The sequence below is a fragment of the Centruroides vittatus genome, unplaced genomic scaffold (genome assembly GCF_030686945.1).
Source record: "Centruroides vittatus isolate TY-2023 unplaced genomic scaffold, ASM3068694v2 contig_784, whole genome shotgun sequence".
Taxonomy (NCBI): domain Eukaryota; kingdom Metazoa; phylum Arthropoda; class Arachnida; order Scorpiones; family Buthidae; genus Centruroides; species Centruroides vittatus.
Window position 1 is genome coordinate 431,567 of NW_027122505.1, and position 17,609 is coordinate 449,175.

The window sequence follows — 17,609 nt, forward strand, 5'->3', positions numbered from 1 at the left end:
AATGATTTCGGTTTTGAATCAAAATATTCAGAAATAGCCTTTTTTACATTGTTCTCATCCTCAAAAGTTTTCTCTTTTAAAAAATTCTGCAAACTGTGAAAAAGATGATAATCACTGGGAGCAATATCTGGCGAATATGGTGGATGAGGTAAAATTTCCCAGTTGTAGCTTTCAAGTTTCTGTACAGTTATTTTTGTAGCGTGTGGTCTGGCATTGTTCTGCTGCAAGAGAACCTGCTTTCTGTTCACTAACGACGGTCAATTTTTTTTCAATTTTTCATTTAAACGCTCTAATTGCTCACAATACATTTGAGCTATAATTGTTTGATTAGGTTCTAACAGCTCAAAGTGAATTACACCTGACATATCCCACCAAACAGACAAAAGAATTTTTTTTGGATGCAACCCACCTTTTGCAGTCTGGTTTTGGCTGCTTGTCGCGATCCATCCATTGTCTTTTTCTCGTCACATTATTATAGAGGATCCATTTTTCGTCTCCAGTAACCAGCCTACCAAGAAAAGGTTCTACAGCAATACAGGATAAAAGAGACGTGCAAATGTTTACACGTTGTTGTCGGTTAGCTATTGACAGTTCGTGTGGTATCCATTATCCTAGCTTTGAAACTTTTCCGATTTGTTGTAGGTGTCTATGAACAGTTCTGTGGGATGAATTGAAATGTTCTACAATTTCATCAACCATTAAAGATGGTTCTGCTTCGACTAGTGCAGAGAGAGCATCATCATCAAAGTCAACGGGTCTTCTAGTACGAGCCTTATCCTCCACACTAAAATCATTGTTTCTAAATCTTTCAAACCACTTCTGCGCAGTCCTTGCACTAATTACAATTTGATTATGTTCAGTATTTATTTTTTTGGCTGCATTTGTAGCATTCTCACCACTTAAAAATAAAATGTATAAAACATGTCTTTTATATTCATCGGTTACTTCCATTTTAACGAAAATAAACAACTGAAATGTTCACAATTCCGAACAGTATTATATGAATGAGATCCAATTTAACACTTCAGTATAAAAATTATCACATTAGACTGACATTTTTAACAGCAAAACAAGATTTTTCTCAAGGTCATAAAAATGTGCATGGACTTATGGACTAACCTGATACAAATCTTATGTTAATCTACAGTATTTCATTGACAATATTTCAAAATTCAGAAGCAGCCATCTGACATATTTTACCAAGGTAATACTTCCACATTTCAATATTCTTGTTAAATGCAGCTTGTCAAAACAGAGGCATAGCCTATATTAGTCTCTGTGAAGAAAAGCTGTTATTGTTTTCTGACGACTGAACATGGCAGAAAGACGACAATTTAGTTTTTTCAAATTTTTAATTAAAATTGTCAAAACATGTTCATGTTGTTGTATATATAATAATAATAATAAACTTTTAACTGTAACCCATGCAACAATCAAACAGTTGATGTTACCATTACCAACTATTATTGTAATTCCCATTTATTTTCCTCTCCAAGTGTTGTCCATAAACCTATCAGTTACTAAAATAGTTGGTTGAAATTTTTTCCACTAAAATATGTTATTAAAATTTATTAAATATTTTTACTCTTAATAAATTACATAATTTATATGATTAGTAATATATTAATGATTTATTAATTTGCTACTATTTCAATTTGTTTGTTTGTTTTAAGTTATGGCAATGCAACACTCAGGCAATCTGCTTAGGGGGATGCCCCAGGAGGAATTTTTAAGGGAAACTGGCCCCTATTTAGGCATTACAGACATGGAGAAAACCCGAAAATCTCCACATGGCCAGGCTACTATTTCAAAAGATATATCAAACTACAATTATTTAAAGTAAAATTAAAAATGAATTTAACATGGCCAACGGTAATTTATGTTTAATAATATAATAAATATAATTACAACTTTTAACAAAGATTAAACTTTGCTTCAGTCCTTCATTCTGTTGTTTGCACCATCTGCATCATACTTTACATTTTTTACTACGGAGGCAGTAGCCTACAAGGAAAAGTCATCTCCGCGAGTTTTGTGATTTTATGAACTACGGATGGTGCAAACAATGGAATAAAGGACTGAAGCAAAGTTTAATCTTTGTTAAAAGTTGTAATTATATTTATTATATTATTAAATACAATTATTTAATTTGAAAGTGACTAATCAATTTCTTTATTAAACCAATATGTAGTGTACATTGAAGAAAAAAAAATAATAATAATAATAGGTAAAAAATTCCTACATCCTACAAAACAGAAAACAGACTAGAGAAACAATTTAATATATTAAAAACAGACCAGCAGATGAACCCAGCATTGCTCGGGAAGAAAAATAACAGCAGCAAAGATTAAGATTATTAAATTATTTAACTTCTTAACACACCGGGATGAATATAAAATAAACTTTACTTAAAAACCAAATAACCAGAGCAAAAATGTTCTACTATTGCAAACGTTTTCAGTGCCCCTTCTGGGCTCTTCTTCAGGCTTTTACATAAATGAACAGCTTGCAACGGATTTACGTAAAAGCCTGAAGAAGAGCCCAGAAGGGGCATCGAAAACGTTCACAATAGTAGAACATTTTTGCTCCGGTTATTTGGTTTAAGTAAAGTTGATTTTATATTACATTATTTCATACTTCTAACCCTTCTATTATATTACATTATATTATTTAATTTATATAACTACAAAGGTTATGTTATGTAATGGTTTATCACATCAAATGTCCAATCTAATGCATTTAAAAATTCTTTAAATTGTGTACAGTAGAAAAATAAAGAATTTTTACAATGTGTTACATTGGTCACTCAGTGCAACCCTTATATAGGATAACTTTTGTAGTTATATAAATCAAATACCATAATATAACAAACATTAAAACAAAAACCATATGAGAAGTTTGTTATTTCAGCCTACCATTTTCACATTTATCACGCTACTCAGATTGTTCAGATTGTACGAATGGCACACTTTCTATGGTTAAGTAGACAGGAATTGAAAAGATGATATCTTAATTTTTTTCTAATGTTAACTTTAAGAAACTGTACCATTCACAGCTGAATATCAAATGGTAATCTGCCAATAAATCAAATTTTGCAAAAAGAAAAAAAAAGGACAAAATATTTAAACTTGGCATCCTTCAAAACCACTTAATACATATTTTGTGCAGGCTGGTATCTTGTACTGTGTAATTTTCCTATTTGAATGCCACCATACCGCTGGTCTGATAGAAAGAAGGAACTGTTGCAGAATTGAAGTAATTTGACTGAAAGTAGTCGTTCACAGGGCAACACTTTCAATTCCCTGCAAGCAAGTATATGTGCTACCTGTTGCAGTAATGATATAGCACATCTAATTTGCATTATATCGTTGTAGCAATAATTAAGTGAATATAAATATATATTTTTTAAAATTATATCCATTTTACGAATTATATTTAGTTTATTATTATTTTCTTAAATTTTTTCCCAATACATGGCACTATGTGTAAACCCACTATCTGTAAAAATTTTCCCTTTATTCTCTAACAAGCTAAATTTGATATCAGTTTCTTTCAGTCATTTGATAGAAATTAAAAGCTTTTGTAAATATATACTCATACATCTCTTATAAAACATTTATTACTTGAAAATGCAAGCCTATTTAGTCAATTAATTTTCTTAATTTTAAGTTTTTCCAATACTGGAGATCATCTGAACTCCAAATCAATTTTTCCCATTAGAAATAATGGAAGTGAATTAATCCATTCCCGGGCCATAAATACCCATTTCGGTAACCTTAAAACAGTGATTTATTTGTAACGGTTGCAAAATTTAATGGTTATTGCTAATGTGAAATTAAATTCTTTGTTTAGAAACTTATATTAAACCTTTTACTTCACATTTTGTTTGAGTAAAATAGAGTTAAAATGTCTTCAGATAAAAAGCATATCAGATATTTTATGCTTTACGAGTTTTGTAAAAGATATAATGCCATACAAACAGTAAAAAATTAAAAAAATTTGTAATATCTGTGGGAAGATGCTCCTTAACTTTGAACATGTCAAATATGGTTTTAGAGAGTTCTGTGCAGGAAATTTAGAGCTAAAAGATACAAAGTGTATGAGATGGCCAAAAGCTGTTGACAAAGACTGAAAGAAGGAAATTGTTAAAATTCGTCAAATAACACACAATACATATAACCAAACACACCAAAAGTAAAGCCAAAAAAAAAAAAGAAAAAAAAATTACTGAAAACACAACATAGCACAAGCATGTACAGCATAAAGTAGGAGCGAGAGATAATATGGCCTCACAACAGATTTCATTTACATTTTGAGTGCTTTTTCACTGTGCACATAAGTTCAAATTCTGAAGCATAATTCAAAGTCCAAAGAAAATTTTTGTCAAATCTAGCATTTGAACTCTGAAGCATTCAAAGTTAGTGTCATTCAAAGTACAAGGTACCACTGACATTGTTTCAAACATAGATTAAATGAGGTTTTGAAAATGTTTATGTAATTAATTTTTGACCTTTATAATTTAAGATTATGATTATATTGTAAGATTATGATAAGATAATGATTAAGAATAAGTGTAACCTGCTAAATTATAATTAATTGTACCCAAGAACAACATTATTAACAACAGAAAGCAAATAAATAAATTGTTTAACATATACAAAAGAAAAAAAAAATGTTGGAGGTATTTTTATAAATGCTTATAGAAGTGATTTTCAATACATATTTATGCATTAAATACTTACTCTATATAATATGTTCCATAATGAGGATCATCAATTCTTTCCCATCCAAATGGAAGCTCTGAAAGAAATTTATGATTATTAGTACATTAGTAATTGCTCTTACATTTCAGTAAAATTATTTTTGAAAAATTCAAAAAATATTTTTACATTTTTATAATTTACATAAATACAGTAATTTAAATATATATATAAGAAAATTATTAAATTATATTAAAATTTCAGACCATCATCATCACATTCTTCTATTGCTTTTTTCTGTATCCTGGCCATTCTAGGATCTAACCACTGTGATGTACCAGAATTATGACTGTAAAAAATATTTTAGCATTAAACATTTTCAAAATAATTGCAATATATTCTATTATTAATAATATTCGGTTAATGTTACCTATGGTTCCAAGATGGCGGCTCGTCTGATTCCAGCAAATAGAAGGGAAACAGTGGGAACGCATGTTCTAACATAACCTATTCTAATAAATTACCATAATTATTACCAACCAATTTATTAGAATAGATTAAATTAAATTAGAACGTGCGTCCCCACTTTTTTTTTTTCTTCTGTTCCCTTGAATCAGAGACGAGCCGCCTTTTTGAAACCATAGGTAACATTAACCTAAAATTCTTCTAAGTTGTAAAAAGCAATTTATGAATACTTTATTATTCTCTTATTGGAAACAAAAATAATTCATTGTATAATATATAATAATTCTCGTGTTTACAAAGTTCCTACTGAAATTTTGTTTTATTTTAAATTGCCTGGCTTTCCCTGACTTCTCCCGACCAACTCTGTACAAATTCCCTGACCCTCTCGTCCCTTACAGTATGGCAAATTGACAGTAAAACAGCATTTGATTAACTATGCACATACGATATTGCTTCTCCGACTTTTTAATTTGTTATTTTTTTTTTCTAATTAACAGTTATATTTTTTATAATTGCCAAATTATTAAAACTAAAAATAAAATGTTTTACTAAATTAAACTAATTTACCCTGTTATTAATTTAATCCACAACCGTAAGTCTACATGGCTTTGAAAAAAAGCCATCATTTATTAATTAATTAACAAATCCTGTATAATCCATATACAAAGATACGGTAGAGCATTGTTTATCCAAATCAATTGGGGACTGGAGTTGTTCGGATAACTGATTTTTTCGGATAACCGATTATGTACAAAAAAATATATTAACCTATCCGATGTTGAAATTTTTCTCCGTTGCGTGTCGCTTCGTGTTGAATTTTCGTCATTTTGCGTCGTTGCTTCGTGTTGAATTTTCGTCGATTTTAAGCCTAACGAAACTTTTTATAATAATAATCGAGGCTATTGTATCATTAAAAATTATTTTTTTATTTTGTACAAACAAAATAAATATATTGAAAAATATAAAAACAAAACAATTATACTTTAGAAGTTAATCTAGTATCAAAAAACGTTCGATTCGGCACAACACAGTCCGACTGGAAAGGTTTCGGTTAACCGGCTTTCGGATAAACAACGCTCTACTGTATATATTTATTAAATTTATCCATTAATAAATTTCCTGAACTTTATAAAATATTAATAAACTGGAAAAAGAATGAATGTTTTCCTCATTTATAACTTTTTCTTCTTTTAATTTACTTCATTATATCAATGAGTTTTTAATTTAATCCATCAAGTAATGTAATCTTTATAAGCCATATCTCATACAGTTGAAATCTCATTAAGAAGAACAGCCAGAGTAACCAAAAATCGCATGTTAAAAGTAATTTATATTAAATCACATCATCATTTGAATAAAAATTTAATAATATACATATTTTGGCTTTACCAGAACTTATTGATATTACTAAATCACAAAACTGCATAAGTGTTTAACCGCCATTTCTATTTATTCATATTTTGCTGTTTGCATTCATTTTCAGAGATGCTAAAACTAGCTACTTATGCAAGCTTCTTCAATATTTTTCTCAATTTTTTAATTGTTGGTAATGTATTTTTTCTTATCCCTTAATTTTATCACTACTTTTGTTTTCTGTTTTTAAATTTACAATCATTCATTTTATCAAAAATTTCTAACTTTTTTTCCTATTTAAGTTTCCTTGAACTTCACAATTCATTTTGTACAAGATATGAGTAAAAAAAGGACCATCCTGTGATGGATATTTAAGTTATGTACAGAAGATGCCAGATAGTTTTTTAAACTCTTTTTTTAAAGTAGAAAAGTTGCCAATAAAATAGCTAAACATTAATAATATTAAGTCAAGAGTAAAACGTATAAGATTACAGTACCAAAATAATAAAACAAATTGCAAGATCAAATAAAAACTAACCCAGTTTGAGACTTTTTACCCAATCTGGCTAGCCTAGTCACAACTACGAACAAATTTCCAACCTCTTTTCTGCAGGTAAGCAAGTTCACACAAGTTTTCGCTTTAAAATTTATATTTTTTCTACTGAAAATGCCAACAGCCAGCTCCACTCAAAGTAGTCTTTTCCCTTATCCTATATCTATGCATGTTTAAACAATGAAAACAAACTCTGAAAAACTCTCTCTACTAAAATCTCCAATTTGTATGCATACTAATTTAGAAAATTTGAAAATAATAAGTTAAATAGACTAAAATAATTGTTTAAATAAGACTTAAATGTTATTTATAGAGAAAAATTTTATAATTTTAAAACTTAACATAACATACATCTATTGTTGGTAACAAAAAGTTATTATGCATAATGAAAACTAACAGCAAGTAGAAGAACTGAGATAACAATCATTATAAAAAAATATGCCTCGTAACAAAAATTTGTTTTTTTAGTGAAGCAGACAACTAAGATTATTCATAAATTAAGTGTAAGCAGCTTCATCATACCCGTGCTTTGAAGAATTTAATGTCTCTCTAAATGTTATTTCTCTAATAAACTTGAAATAAAAACTTCTCATGTTAATATATAGAAACATTAGAATCATCAAGTAGACACTTTAGTAAAGTAAATTTTAAAACAAATGCATTTATGTCGGAATTTAACGGCAGCTACGGTATGTGTTTCTTATGAAATTCAGATAAGACATTCTTTACCTAGTTATATGTTGTGTAAGCAAGAATAATTTTAAGAGGATTTTTTTTTAAAATAAATCAAACTTCAATGCACGAAGCATATTGCATATCCTATAAAAATATCAAAATTTGTCGTCATAAATTATTCTCATTTTAAAATATATTATTATTAAAATTATTATATCTCATAAATCAAAAAATATATAGATGCGGTATACGTATATTTATTTTAATATACTTACTCGATAAAATAAACTTCGCCATTTGGGGTATATGCTTTTTCCCAATTATCTGGCAATGGACCGAGATCAGAAAGTGGAGAAACATCTTCATTTTTATTTAAATTACCAGAATTTCTTCTAGCACTCCATGTTGATAATGGTGTGGAAGACCTACAATTCATTTTATATAGTGATGTATGAATGTATATTAAAATCATTAGAACAGATTTTCAATAATTTATAGTTACTGATAAATGATCAAACAATACAGAGGTATGTTTTCTTTATTGATAAAATAGTCCAATGTTCTTGTAATTTTAATATAGACAATATTTAATTTACTATAAGTAATGACTTAAATATGTTTAGAATTTGAAAAATTTATAACAATTTATGAAGCTTGGCACTGTGTTATGAATTACCAAAAATAAGCTGCTATAAATGTTTCTACGTAAATAATATTTCAGTTGCCTTAAAATAACGGTTTCATCCCGATAATTTGAAATAAATAAATATTGCATTATGAATTTAATTTCGACAGAAATAAGAATTATTCTAATAAGGGGAAGACCAGACAGATTTTGGACAGGAATAGGTTTAAAATGTAGAATTTGGCAAATGTAATAAAACCTACATGGTTAGGTGTAGATGGGCTTTTGTTTTTTTTGTAAAATGGATTTAAACATTAGAAACGTATGACATATACTGCTGATTGTAAGCCATCTTTAACATTTGTCATAGCTGCGATTCAAGTGGCAAAAGCTTGCACGAAGGAAACTTAGGTTAAATTTCGTGCAAATTGTCAGCTTTTCTAAATTTGTTTAACGCTATGTGCTTTAAATATTCTGCTGAATAACTCATTTTTTACTTTTCTGGTAGTTAAGAGATTTTATCTAAAAATTAACTTTTATATTATTAACCATAATATTAATAAATAAATTGTGGTGCCATCTGTTGAGATTTTATCATAAAAAAAAAGACTTTATATATTATTAATTTTTATTCATTATAAGTGTTTTGTCATATTGTAATAATTAATTATTACAAAACAGCAAAATGCTTAATTCTGAGGATAGAGATGAGTTTTATAAGGAAAAAAATTATAAATGCTAATAACGAGTAAAATTGTCACGAAGTTCGATCCTCTTGAGATATGACAAGTGACTCTCTCTCTAACCTCTTGGCCTTTAACCACCAAAATTTAATAGCATCGATGCCCCTTATACAAGTTACCATGCCAAATTTTGTTTCTTAATCATTATCAGATCCCGGGATATTAAAGGAAATAGATGCCAACATACATACACAGAATTTTTTTTTTTTTTGCCATTTTTGGGTTGGGAGTCTCGATCTATCCCGATCCGTCCAACTTCCACTTCTGGTCTCCTCCTTGTAAGATGTATATAAAATCATCCTGTAGTTCATTTAATCCTTACTTTAGAAAAATAATCTTATATTTATTAATTATTGGTATATAGTCGTATGGCATTGAGACAACAAATCCATAAGATATATTACAAAAAACAGAAATTCCAAATATAATCTTGTTAGATCTTTATATGAACAAATTAATTCAACACCTTTTATATTCAAGAAAAAATAAGATTTAATCAAAATACAAACATTTTCTGAAATCCTGTCTTGGTAACATATTCATACGATATATGTTTACACATTTTTCGTGTACAATAATCTCGCCATTTATGCAAATTCACTTTAATGCAGTTGAAAAATTTTAGTTTTAAATAATAAACTTTATGAAAATAAATGATATTTACACCAAAAAGAATTTTTTTTTTGTTATCAGTTAACAATAAGTTATAATGCCAACGATATTTAAAATGACACAATTACTTAATAATATCTGTAATAGAAAAACTCGTCATCAAATCCCACATCAAAAAGAGAAAGCATTTTAAAAAAAAGGAATCAGATCCAGTAATACATATCTTACTTTTACTTACGGGCTGTTATGTTTCCTTTCCCTTGTTCCAATAATTTGACTGTTATGTATACATAACAAGGGAAATTGTTGGAATCATGTCATATTTGACTCTCTGAGGTTTTTGCAAATCTCCACACTTTGAGACCACCTAAACTCAAAGAAGTAAAAAGAATTCCATGTGTATGTGTGTGTTGGCATCTATTTCATTTAGTATCACAGGATGAGGTGAAGATTAGGAAAGATAATTTGGCATGATACCTTGTGTATAAGGGACATTGATGCAATTAAATTTTGATGGTTAAAGGTCCAAGAGGTGGGGAGATTGAAGGGGGGGGGTCACATGTCATATCTCAAGAGGGGTCAGACTTAATAAAGATTTTACTCATTACTAGCACTTACAAATTTTTATAAAACTCATCCCTACTCTCAAAATTAAGCTTTTTTCCATTTTATAATAATTCAAAATATAAAAATTTTTAAATAAAATCTCATAACAGACGGCACCACACACAATTTATTATAATTAATAGTATAAAATTTTTTTTAAATAACATCTCGCAACAGTCAGGAAAGTCATGCAACTCATTGCTAGATTTTTTTTTATATTTAAATTCAGATATACAGTAGAGAGTCGAAAATCGGAATCAATTGGGGACTGGGGTTGTTCAAATTAGTGATTTGTTCCGATTACCGATTATGTACGAAAAAATATATTAATCTGTCCGATGTTCAAATTTTTCTCCGTTGCGTGTCGCTTCGTGTTGAATTTTCGTCGATTTTAAGCCTAACGAAAATTTTTACAATAATAATCGAGGCTATCGTATCGTTAAAAATTATTTCTTCATTTTGTACAAACAAAATAAATATATTGAAGAATATAAAAACATGAAAATTATACTTTAGAAGTAAATCTAGTATCAAAAACGTTCGATTCAGCACGACACAGTCCGACTGAAAATCATTCCGATTACCGGGGTTCTGATTAACGACTCTCTACTGTAATGATGATATTTATTATATGATTCATTAAAGTTTCGTTTCGCTATATATTTCTCTTAGTGCCCACAGGGCAAAGAGGAAAGAAAAGACATGATTTCTGTATCCTTTTTTATGCACATACACACAAATCTTCAAATATTTATTATAAATAAAAAGATCAATTACTATTTTATTGCATATAAGATGTGAGTATTGTTTTAAAAAATTGCCCTGCTTGTTATGTTAAATTGTGATCACCCCTAGGTTGATGAATTCCCTAAATAGCCTTCAATAGCAGCTACAGGTAATCTCTTACCTAATGCAACTTTTGAATAAAAATATTATTTAACTAAACATATTATTATTTCTTTTTTGTTATAGCTAAGCTGCTTTTGCATGTATTCATGTAGAATATTTTTACGGTAAATGACTTCTTTTAAACTCATGTTTTTCGTTGATAAATAAAAACGTGCATTCTAATTTTACTTATTTTTAACCAGAATACAGTATTAAGAAAAATTGCCAAGTTTCAAAAGGTGCAGGATCGCTTAAAGGCATTAAATACTTTTTCCTAAATATTATGTACTAAAATAATGGAGGTGCATCTTATATGCCATAAAATATGGCAATTATAGTCTTTTATTTATGAAAACCTTATGTGCAAAATTTTATTTATAAAAACTGGAATTTAATATAATTACAAATACCATAAAACACAAGCACTCAATAATTGAAATATCAGAAGCATAGGAACAAGGAACAAAAGTCCATCAAAAGGAGTGTGAAAATGAAATGAAAACTTAAGAAACTGTACTATAGTAAAAGCTATCTATTGACAAGAAGACCCTATACAAGACAAAAACCTACCTAAATAAAAAATAAATCTTGGAACAAAATGATTTTCTATTAAAGTACTATTATAAGCCAAAAGTCTAACACAAAAACAAGAGTTTTTGGTGCCAATTGTGTAATATATATAATCAAAAAGAAATTACAGGTTTCAGCTGTTTGATGATACAAAGTACAATCTTTTTGCCATCAAGGATTGATGCCTTAGACATTGAGCATCTCTCTGCCAAATGGGGCCAAGTTTTTCAAAATGAAATGCTTGCTACACACAATTTTCTAACATTGTATTAGTGCTGTACTATGTTTTGAGAATGAACTTGAAAATTGAGTAAACGTTAAATTTTGCATTAAACCTTCAAATCAGTCATAATGACCCTTGAAATGCTTCAGGAAGCTTAGGGCAACTAAGCCATGAGTAACACCACTCTGAGACCCAAGAAGGCAATATAGGTCAGGAGCACAACAAAGTGGATGTTGATTGAAAAAAATATATATATATATCCATTAAGGGACTGTGTACAAGGTATTTGTTTCTCCTGATCAAATAGCAAATTCAACTTTTACTACAACATTTTGAGTCAATTGTGGAAAGCACTTGTCATAAAAAAAACAGAGAGGTCTGAATCTTAACTACTTTTGATAACATCAAAGGTTTGGTCCCAAATAGCAACGAAGGCTTACATTACATATTCAAACTTCAAACCACATGTAGGCACCTAAACGACTAACATCCAATAAATTTATGCATAGTATGACTTTGAATATGCAACATAAATAAGTTCATTGTTTTTAACTTTGAGAGTCATTATTCACTCAACACCCAAAGGTACTATTGTTTTGTTGAGTTCAACAAACAGTAAATAGTGAAAATTATTTATAAAAGAAAGTAAATGGTCACTACGAGAGAGAAGAAATTAAATATATAAATTAAAATGTATATAAACTGTGTTATTTATGTTCTTAACAAATTTTCTCGATTATCCAGATTTTCGGTCATGGATAATTCAGTCTCATTTGAGCCACATAAACATGGTTCCACTGTGTTCCCATTTACTCATACATGAAAGTTATCACACTATTATGACAATACATTTTATGAAAAAAGGTTCCCAATTTCTCCATTAATTAGACAAAAGTGTCAATTTGAATGTCACCTGTAACATTTTCTCATCTTTTCCTTTTTTCTGCATTAATAATTTCATGACCCTCTAACCTGCCAAAGTGAAAAATTCTGGCCAGTATCATCTCATTACACTTTAGACAGGTTACTGTATAATGAATATAAAAATATAATATTGAGAGAAAGTACCGGGTGATAAAAATTCAAAATAAGAGAAGATTTTTTCCAGAATTCTAAAAACTGAGTCAATGTAATGAAATTAATTATAAAACTAAAGCGTTCCAATTCTAAAAAACCGTAGACCTGACATTAGTCTTTATATGAGTAAGCAAGTAGTGGAGTTTTATTTTAGAAGCTATTTTGAATAATTATTAATATAAAACTGAAGACATCAAGAATATACGAAATCACAGAAAACAAATAAGATATGGTCTAAGACTACTACTGCAAATAAGACATCACAATTTTTGCAAATTAAAGCCCAAAAAAGCCATAATAATAAGAAAGAAAGAACTCTTCTATAGAAAAATTGAACAGGAAAATTCTTAAGAGGGGGAAAACAGAATGTTAATCAAAAGAGAATACTGAAATAAGCAATTAAAAAAAAAAACAATAGCAAAATCAAAAGAATTAGAATCATTGACAAAACTGAAACCAGGAAGAAAACAAAACATGATGAAAAGCTATTAGAAAACAACAAATTCATTCTTATAATACAAATCTTCAGAGAACTATTCAAAAAACTATATACAATAAAGATATGATCTTGACTACAAATGAAATATGAAAATCAGTAACAATTACATATGATTCATGACAATAATACATATTGTTCAATTAAAACAATAAACAATTTATTTTTTTTATATTTAATTAAAACGTATTAATTATTGTAGAATGTAAGTATTTGTTAACTAGTTATTTCATACACACCAGTTCTAAAATCCCAAATTATAATTGCGACAATTAAACAACTGTTAAATTCTTAAATAAGCTTATAAAGTTGAATAAGAGTTTTCAAAATCATTAAAATTAAATATACTTTATTAATAAAATTTATTTTTATTTCATAAAAGACTTGTGTAATATTTATGAAATAAGATTATAGTATAATTTCTGTTAATTACTCTATACTGATAATTAAATTGATATAAATTGAAAAATTAGCAATCCGACGAAAAATCAAAAATATAGTTAGTTAATATAGTATAAAGTTAGAGGATGGTTAAGGACATAACAATTACAATAAATCAATGCCTGTTTAGAATAATCTCGATTAGATTTTTTAAACAATTTATTGATTTTTAATATTAAATAAAATTATTCCTTTAAATTTATTACAATACACTAAAAGCATTCTAATTTTTCAAAATCTTGTATAAATTGTATAAATATTAGATACACGTATATATAAATAACAAAAAACTGACCTTGTATTAGGCTGCTGCCCTAATAAAGAACAATCAGAAGAGTCTGTTGGATCAACAGATTTTGCTGCCATTGCTTCTACATTAGAACGATTTCTTCTCCTTTTTCCTTCAGAAGAGGGATGTGCTCCAGGAAGAATAATTCCACTACTGTTTCCAATAGAATTTGTCCTTCTTGGAGGAGTTGTTGGAGTTTCTTTGTGTGGCTTAGGGGTACCATAATGATTGCCTGGCAAAGCAGATGCAGAGGAAGCAATAGTCACAAACAAAGAATTATCAGAAGACAACGAATCACATGACTCGCACAAATAATTTAAAGCGGTTCTATTTATATCACATTTATTAGAAGGAAATGAAATTTGATTTCTTAATAATTTGCAATTATTATTGTTGTCATATGTCATTTTATTATAATCAGGATTAAACTTATTACTATTTAATGAAAAAGAAGACAGTCTTGACAGTATATCATCACAGTTATAGCTAGTTAAATTTGTACTGTTGTGAATATTTTCATTAAAAATGTGTGTAGAGTTTTTGTTCTTATAGTTTTCATTATTAATGGTGTAATTTCCATTAATATATGGCTTTTCATTTTGAAGTTCATCAAACTTTAATGCACTTTTATTTTTTAAAGAGACATCTTCATTTTTTGGCACACTGTTGCTATACTTTTTGTGTGTTTTATGGTTTTTGCAATCTTCTTTTCTAAATAAATAACCATTATTCTTTTGAGAGCTTTTATACTTTGTATAATTTCTTGAATGCTTATCACTAACTGCTTTGTATAACTGAGAAATATTGTGATCTAATAAACCATAATAATCTATTCCTCTATTATTTGATAAATATTTATCTTTATTTTGGTGCTGTTTGTATAAAACTTTTCTTTGGGGTATTTTTTGATACCTAACAGGAAAAGAACATGATCTCTTTAGGTAAATTGTGTCGTTATTATCTGAATCAAAACTTTCATCTGCACTACTGTCACTTAAATTTTCTCTTCTATTCATTGCTTGCCTTAATGAATGTCTATTTTTCTTTACTTGAAAAGTCTGATTGTCAAAGAAAATTTGTTCGTCGGGAGATATATCAGGGAAACCGGCAAGTGTTTCTTGAAATTTACTATAAAAAGCATTACATTCATCTAAATTATCATTTGTAAACTTTAAAGATAACATATTAGGATTAATTTTTGAATTTTTAAAGTTATCGTTATCAATTATTTTTTTGATATTGTTAATATCTAATGTGATATCGGTTTCTATGCCCACATCAATAGTTTTCTTATCACCACCTTTAATATTTGATTCAGTCTGTGTTTCAACACTTATGGCATTTTGTGTAATGTCCCTTTTATTTGCTTTGTGGTATTTTTTATGTGAACATTTTTCTACCGAGCAGTCACTAAATGTAGCAACAAGTGTATCGTCTGTAGAACTTTCACTATCGTTAATACTGGAAATTTCATCTTTTATTTTTTCACTATCTATTGAAACTGTCTGTGCATCTAACTGTCCATTTTTTAAATTATTCCCATCTGTGTGTTTAGTATTACTTACATCTTCTGCAGAACTATTAGAATATTCGTATGTATTAGATGAATAATCTAAATTTTTTTGCTTGCAATTATTATTATCTGAAACAGAAAGATTAGCTATTCCATCACTAGTTACTGTATTTAAGTTATCAAAAGATTCATTCAAGTTATCATTCAATAATTGAAAAGAAGCTGAACTGTGCTCACATGTCACAGGATGAATTGACACATTAGAAAGATTGGCAGAGAAAGCAGAGGCAGCAGGGGCAGGCCTCGGAGTACCATACATATTTCCTAGACGATAGAAGAATTATTGAAATAAGTTAGTAGAAATTGTTTAAATGTAAAGATGATTAATTAAAATTAAAGAATATCCAATTAGATTAAAATTTCATTTATTTTTTTTTAAAGCAGAAAGATTAAAAGAATAGATAGTATATTAATATTAATAGTGAGATACACGCTAAAATATACAGTTAGAAATAATTTTAAAATTAATGTGATTTATTCTTGATTAATTCTAAGTTGAAAATATAAAGTACCATCTGTTAACAGTTATTATATAATGTATAGAATATAATAGTGTCTCATTTGTTATTTTTGTGTATTATATATTTATATAATTTTTTTATAATATACAATTGTATTTCTACTCTACAAAGCACAGTTTAAATATATATTGTGTTAGAACAGAAACAATTGTCTTTCACTGGGTATTTTTTCTTTTAATAAAAAAAATTGTATAGACAAAGTAAATAATAGTATGTAAAATAAAGATAATCATTTTATTTCAAATTACGTTAGAGTTGTCAAATATTTCGTAGTCGTTATTAATAGATACTTTTCTACTATTCTATTAACAATGATTAAATTTATCAAAATGCTATTCACAAGTTACGCTACAGCTCCTATTATGTTATAGATTCAAATAAGTATCTATACAGAAACTTATATTATAAATCTTTGGAAATGATTTTTAATTAAATTAAGAATGAAGCAATAATTATTAAGAAAAATACATTAAAAAATTATTTTGTTTTCTTTAAAGGGAACACCATTCCACATCTGAACACTTTTTGGTTTATAATCATTTGTTGTGAATTGAGGCTATAGATAACAAATTTAATTATACACTGTCACAGCACTGTCCATTGCTCAACTTTTGAAACTAGTTTCATCACTATCAAAAGTGGGTTTCCCCAAAAAACACTTAACTTTTCAAAAACAGAAAATTGTCCAATTTTGGAAAAGGTTGATACATGATTGGACAGTAGCACTCCATCTTTGGATATAAAGATTTCAGGCCAAAGAAAATTCAAATATCATGCACATTTTATAAAAAGTTTAAAACTATCATTCTTGTACTTAAATAATTACAAAATGGCTTTAGAATCAAAGGAATGACACTCATTTGACAATATAAAAATTTTGCATGAATAATATCTGCTTTTCACTTAAATGCATAAGATACACATGTTAATGATAAAAAGTTTTAATATTAGACAACACTGGCGTAACCATCAAAGGAGATATTAAATAATATAAAAATGTTGCTAACACTGCAGAAAGGACAAATAAAGTATAGGTATTGGTGGTGGCAGCTAGGCAAATATATCACTTGTCAACTAAATATTTCTTTTAATCTGTATTTGTAAATACCTATGAATGCTTTTTCCTTGGAGCTATGTTACCAACAGCTTTGTAATTAGATGCAGATACATCTTATATTTCTATTCAGATAATACTTTGG

The 17,609-nt window shown here is 28.1% G+C and overlaps 1 protein-coding gene across 7 annotated transcripts in view; it reads right to left on the reverse strand.

Moving 5' to 3' along the window:
- LOC136981616 (membrane-associated guanylate kinase, WW and PDZ domain-containing protein 1-like) overlaps positions 1-17,609 on the reverse strand; it is a 99,813-nt gene that overhangs the window by 30,661 nt on the left and 51,543 nt on the right. For 5 of the 7 annotated variants that reach the window (XM_067277941.1, XM_067277939.1, XM_067277940.1 and 2 more), the window contains exons 4-7: positions 14,323-16,153; positions 8,022-8,171; positions 4,967-5,049; positions 4,743-4,800 (exon numbers count right to left, since the gene is read on the reverse strand). In XM_067277941.1, the coding sequence (XP_067134042.1) occupies positions 4,743-4,800; positions 4,967-5,049; positions 8,022-8,171; positions 14,323-16,153 (2,122 nt within the window). The remainder of the gene's footprint in view (positions 1-4,742; positions 4,801-4,966; positions 5,050-8,021; positions 8,172-14,322; positions 16,154-17,609) is intronic. The other 2 variants (XM_067277944.1, XM_067277945.1) reach the window with 2 other exon arrangements.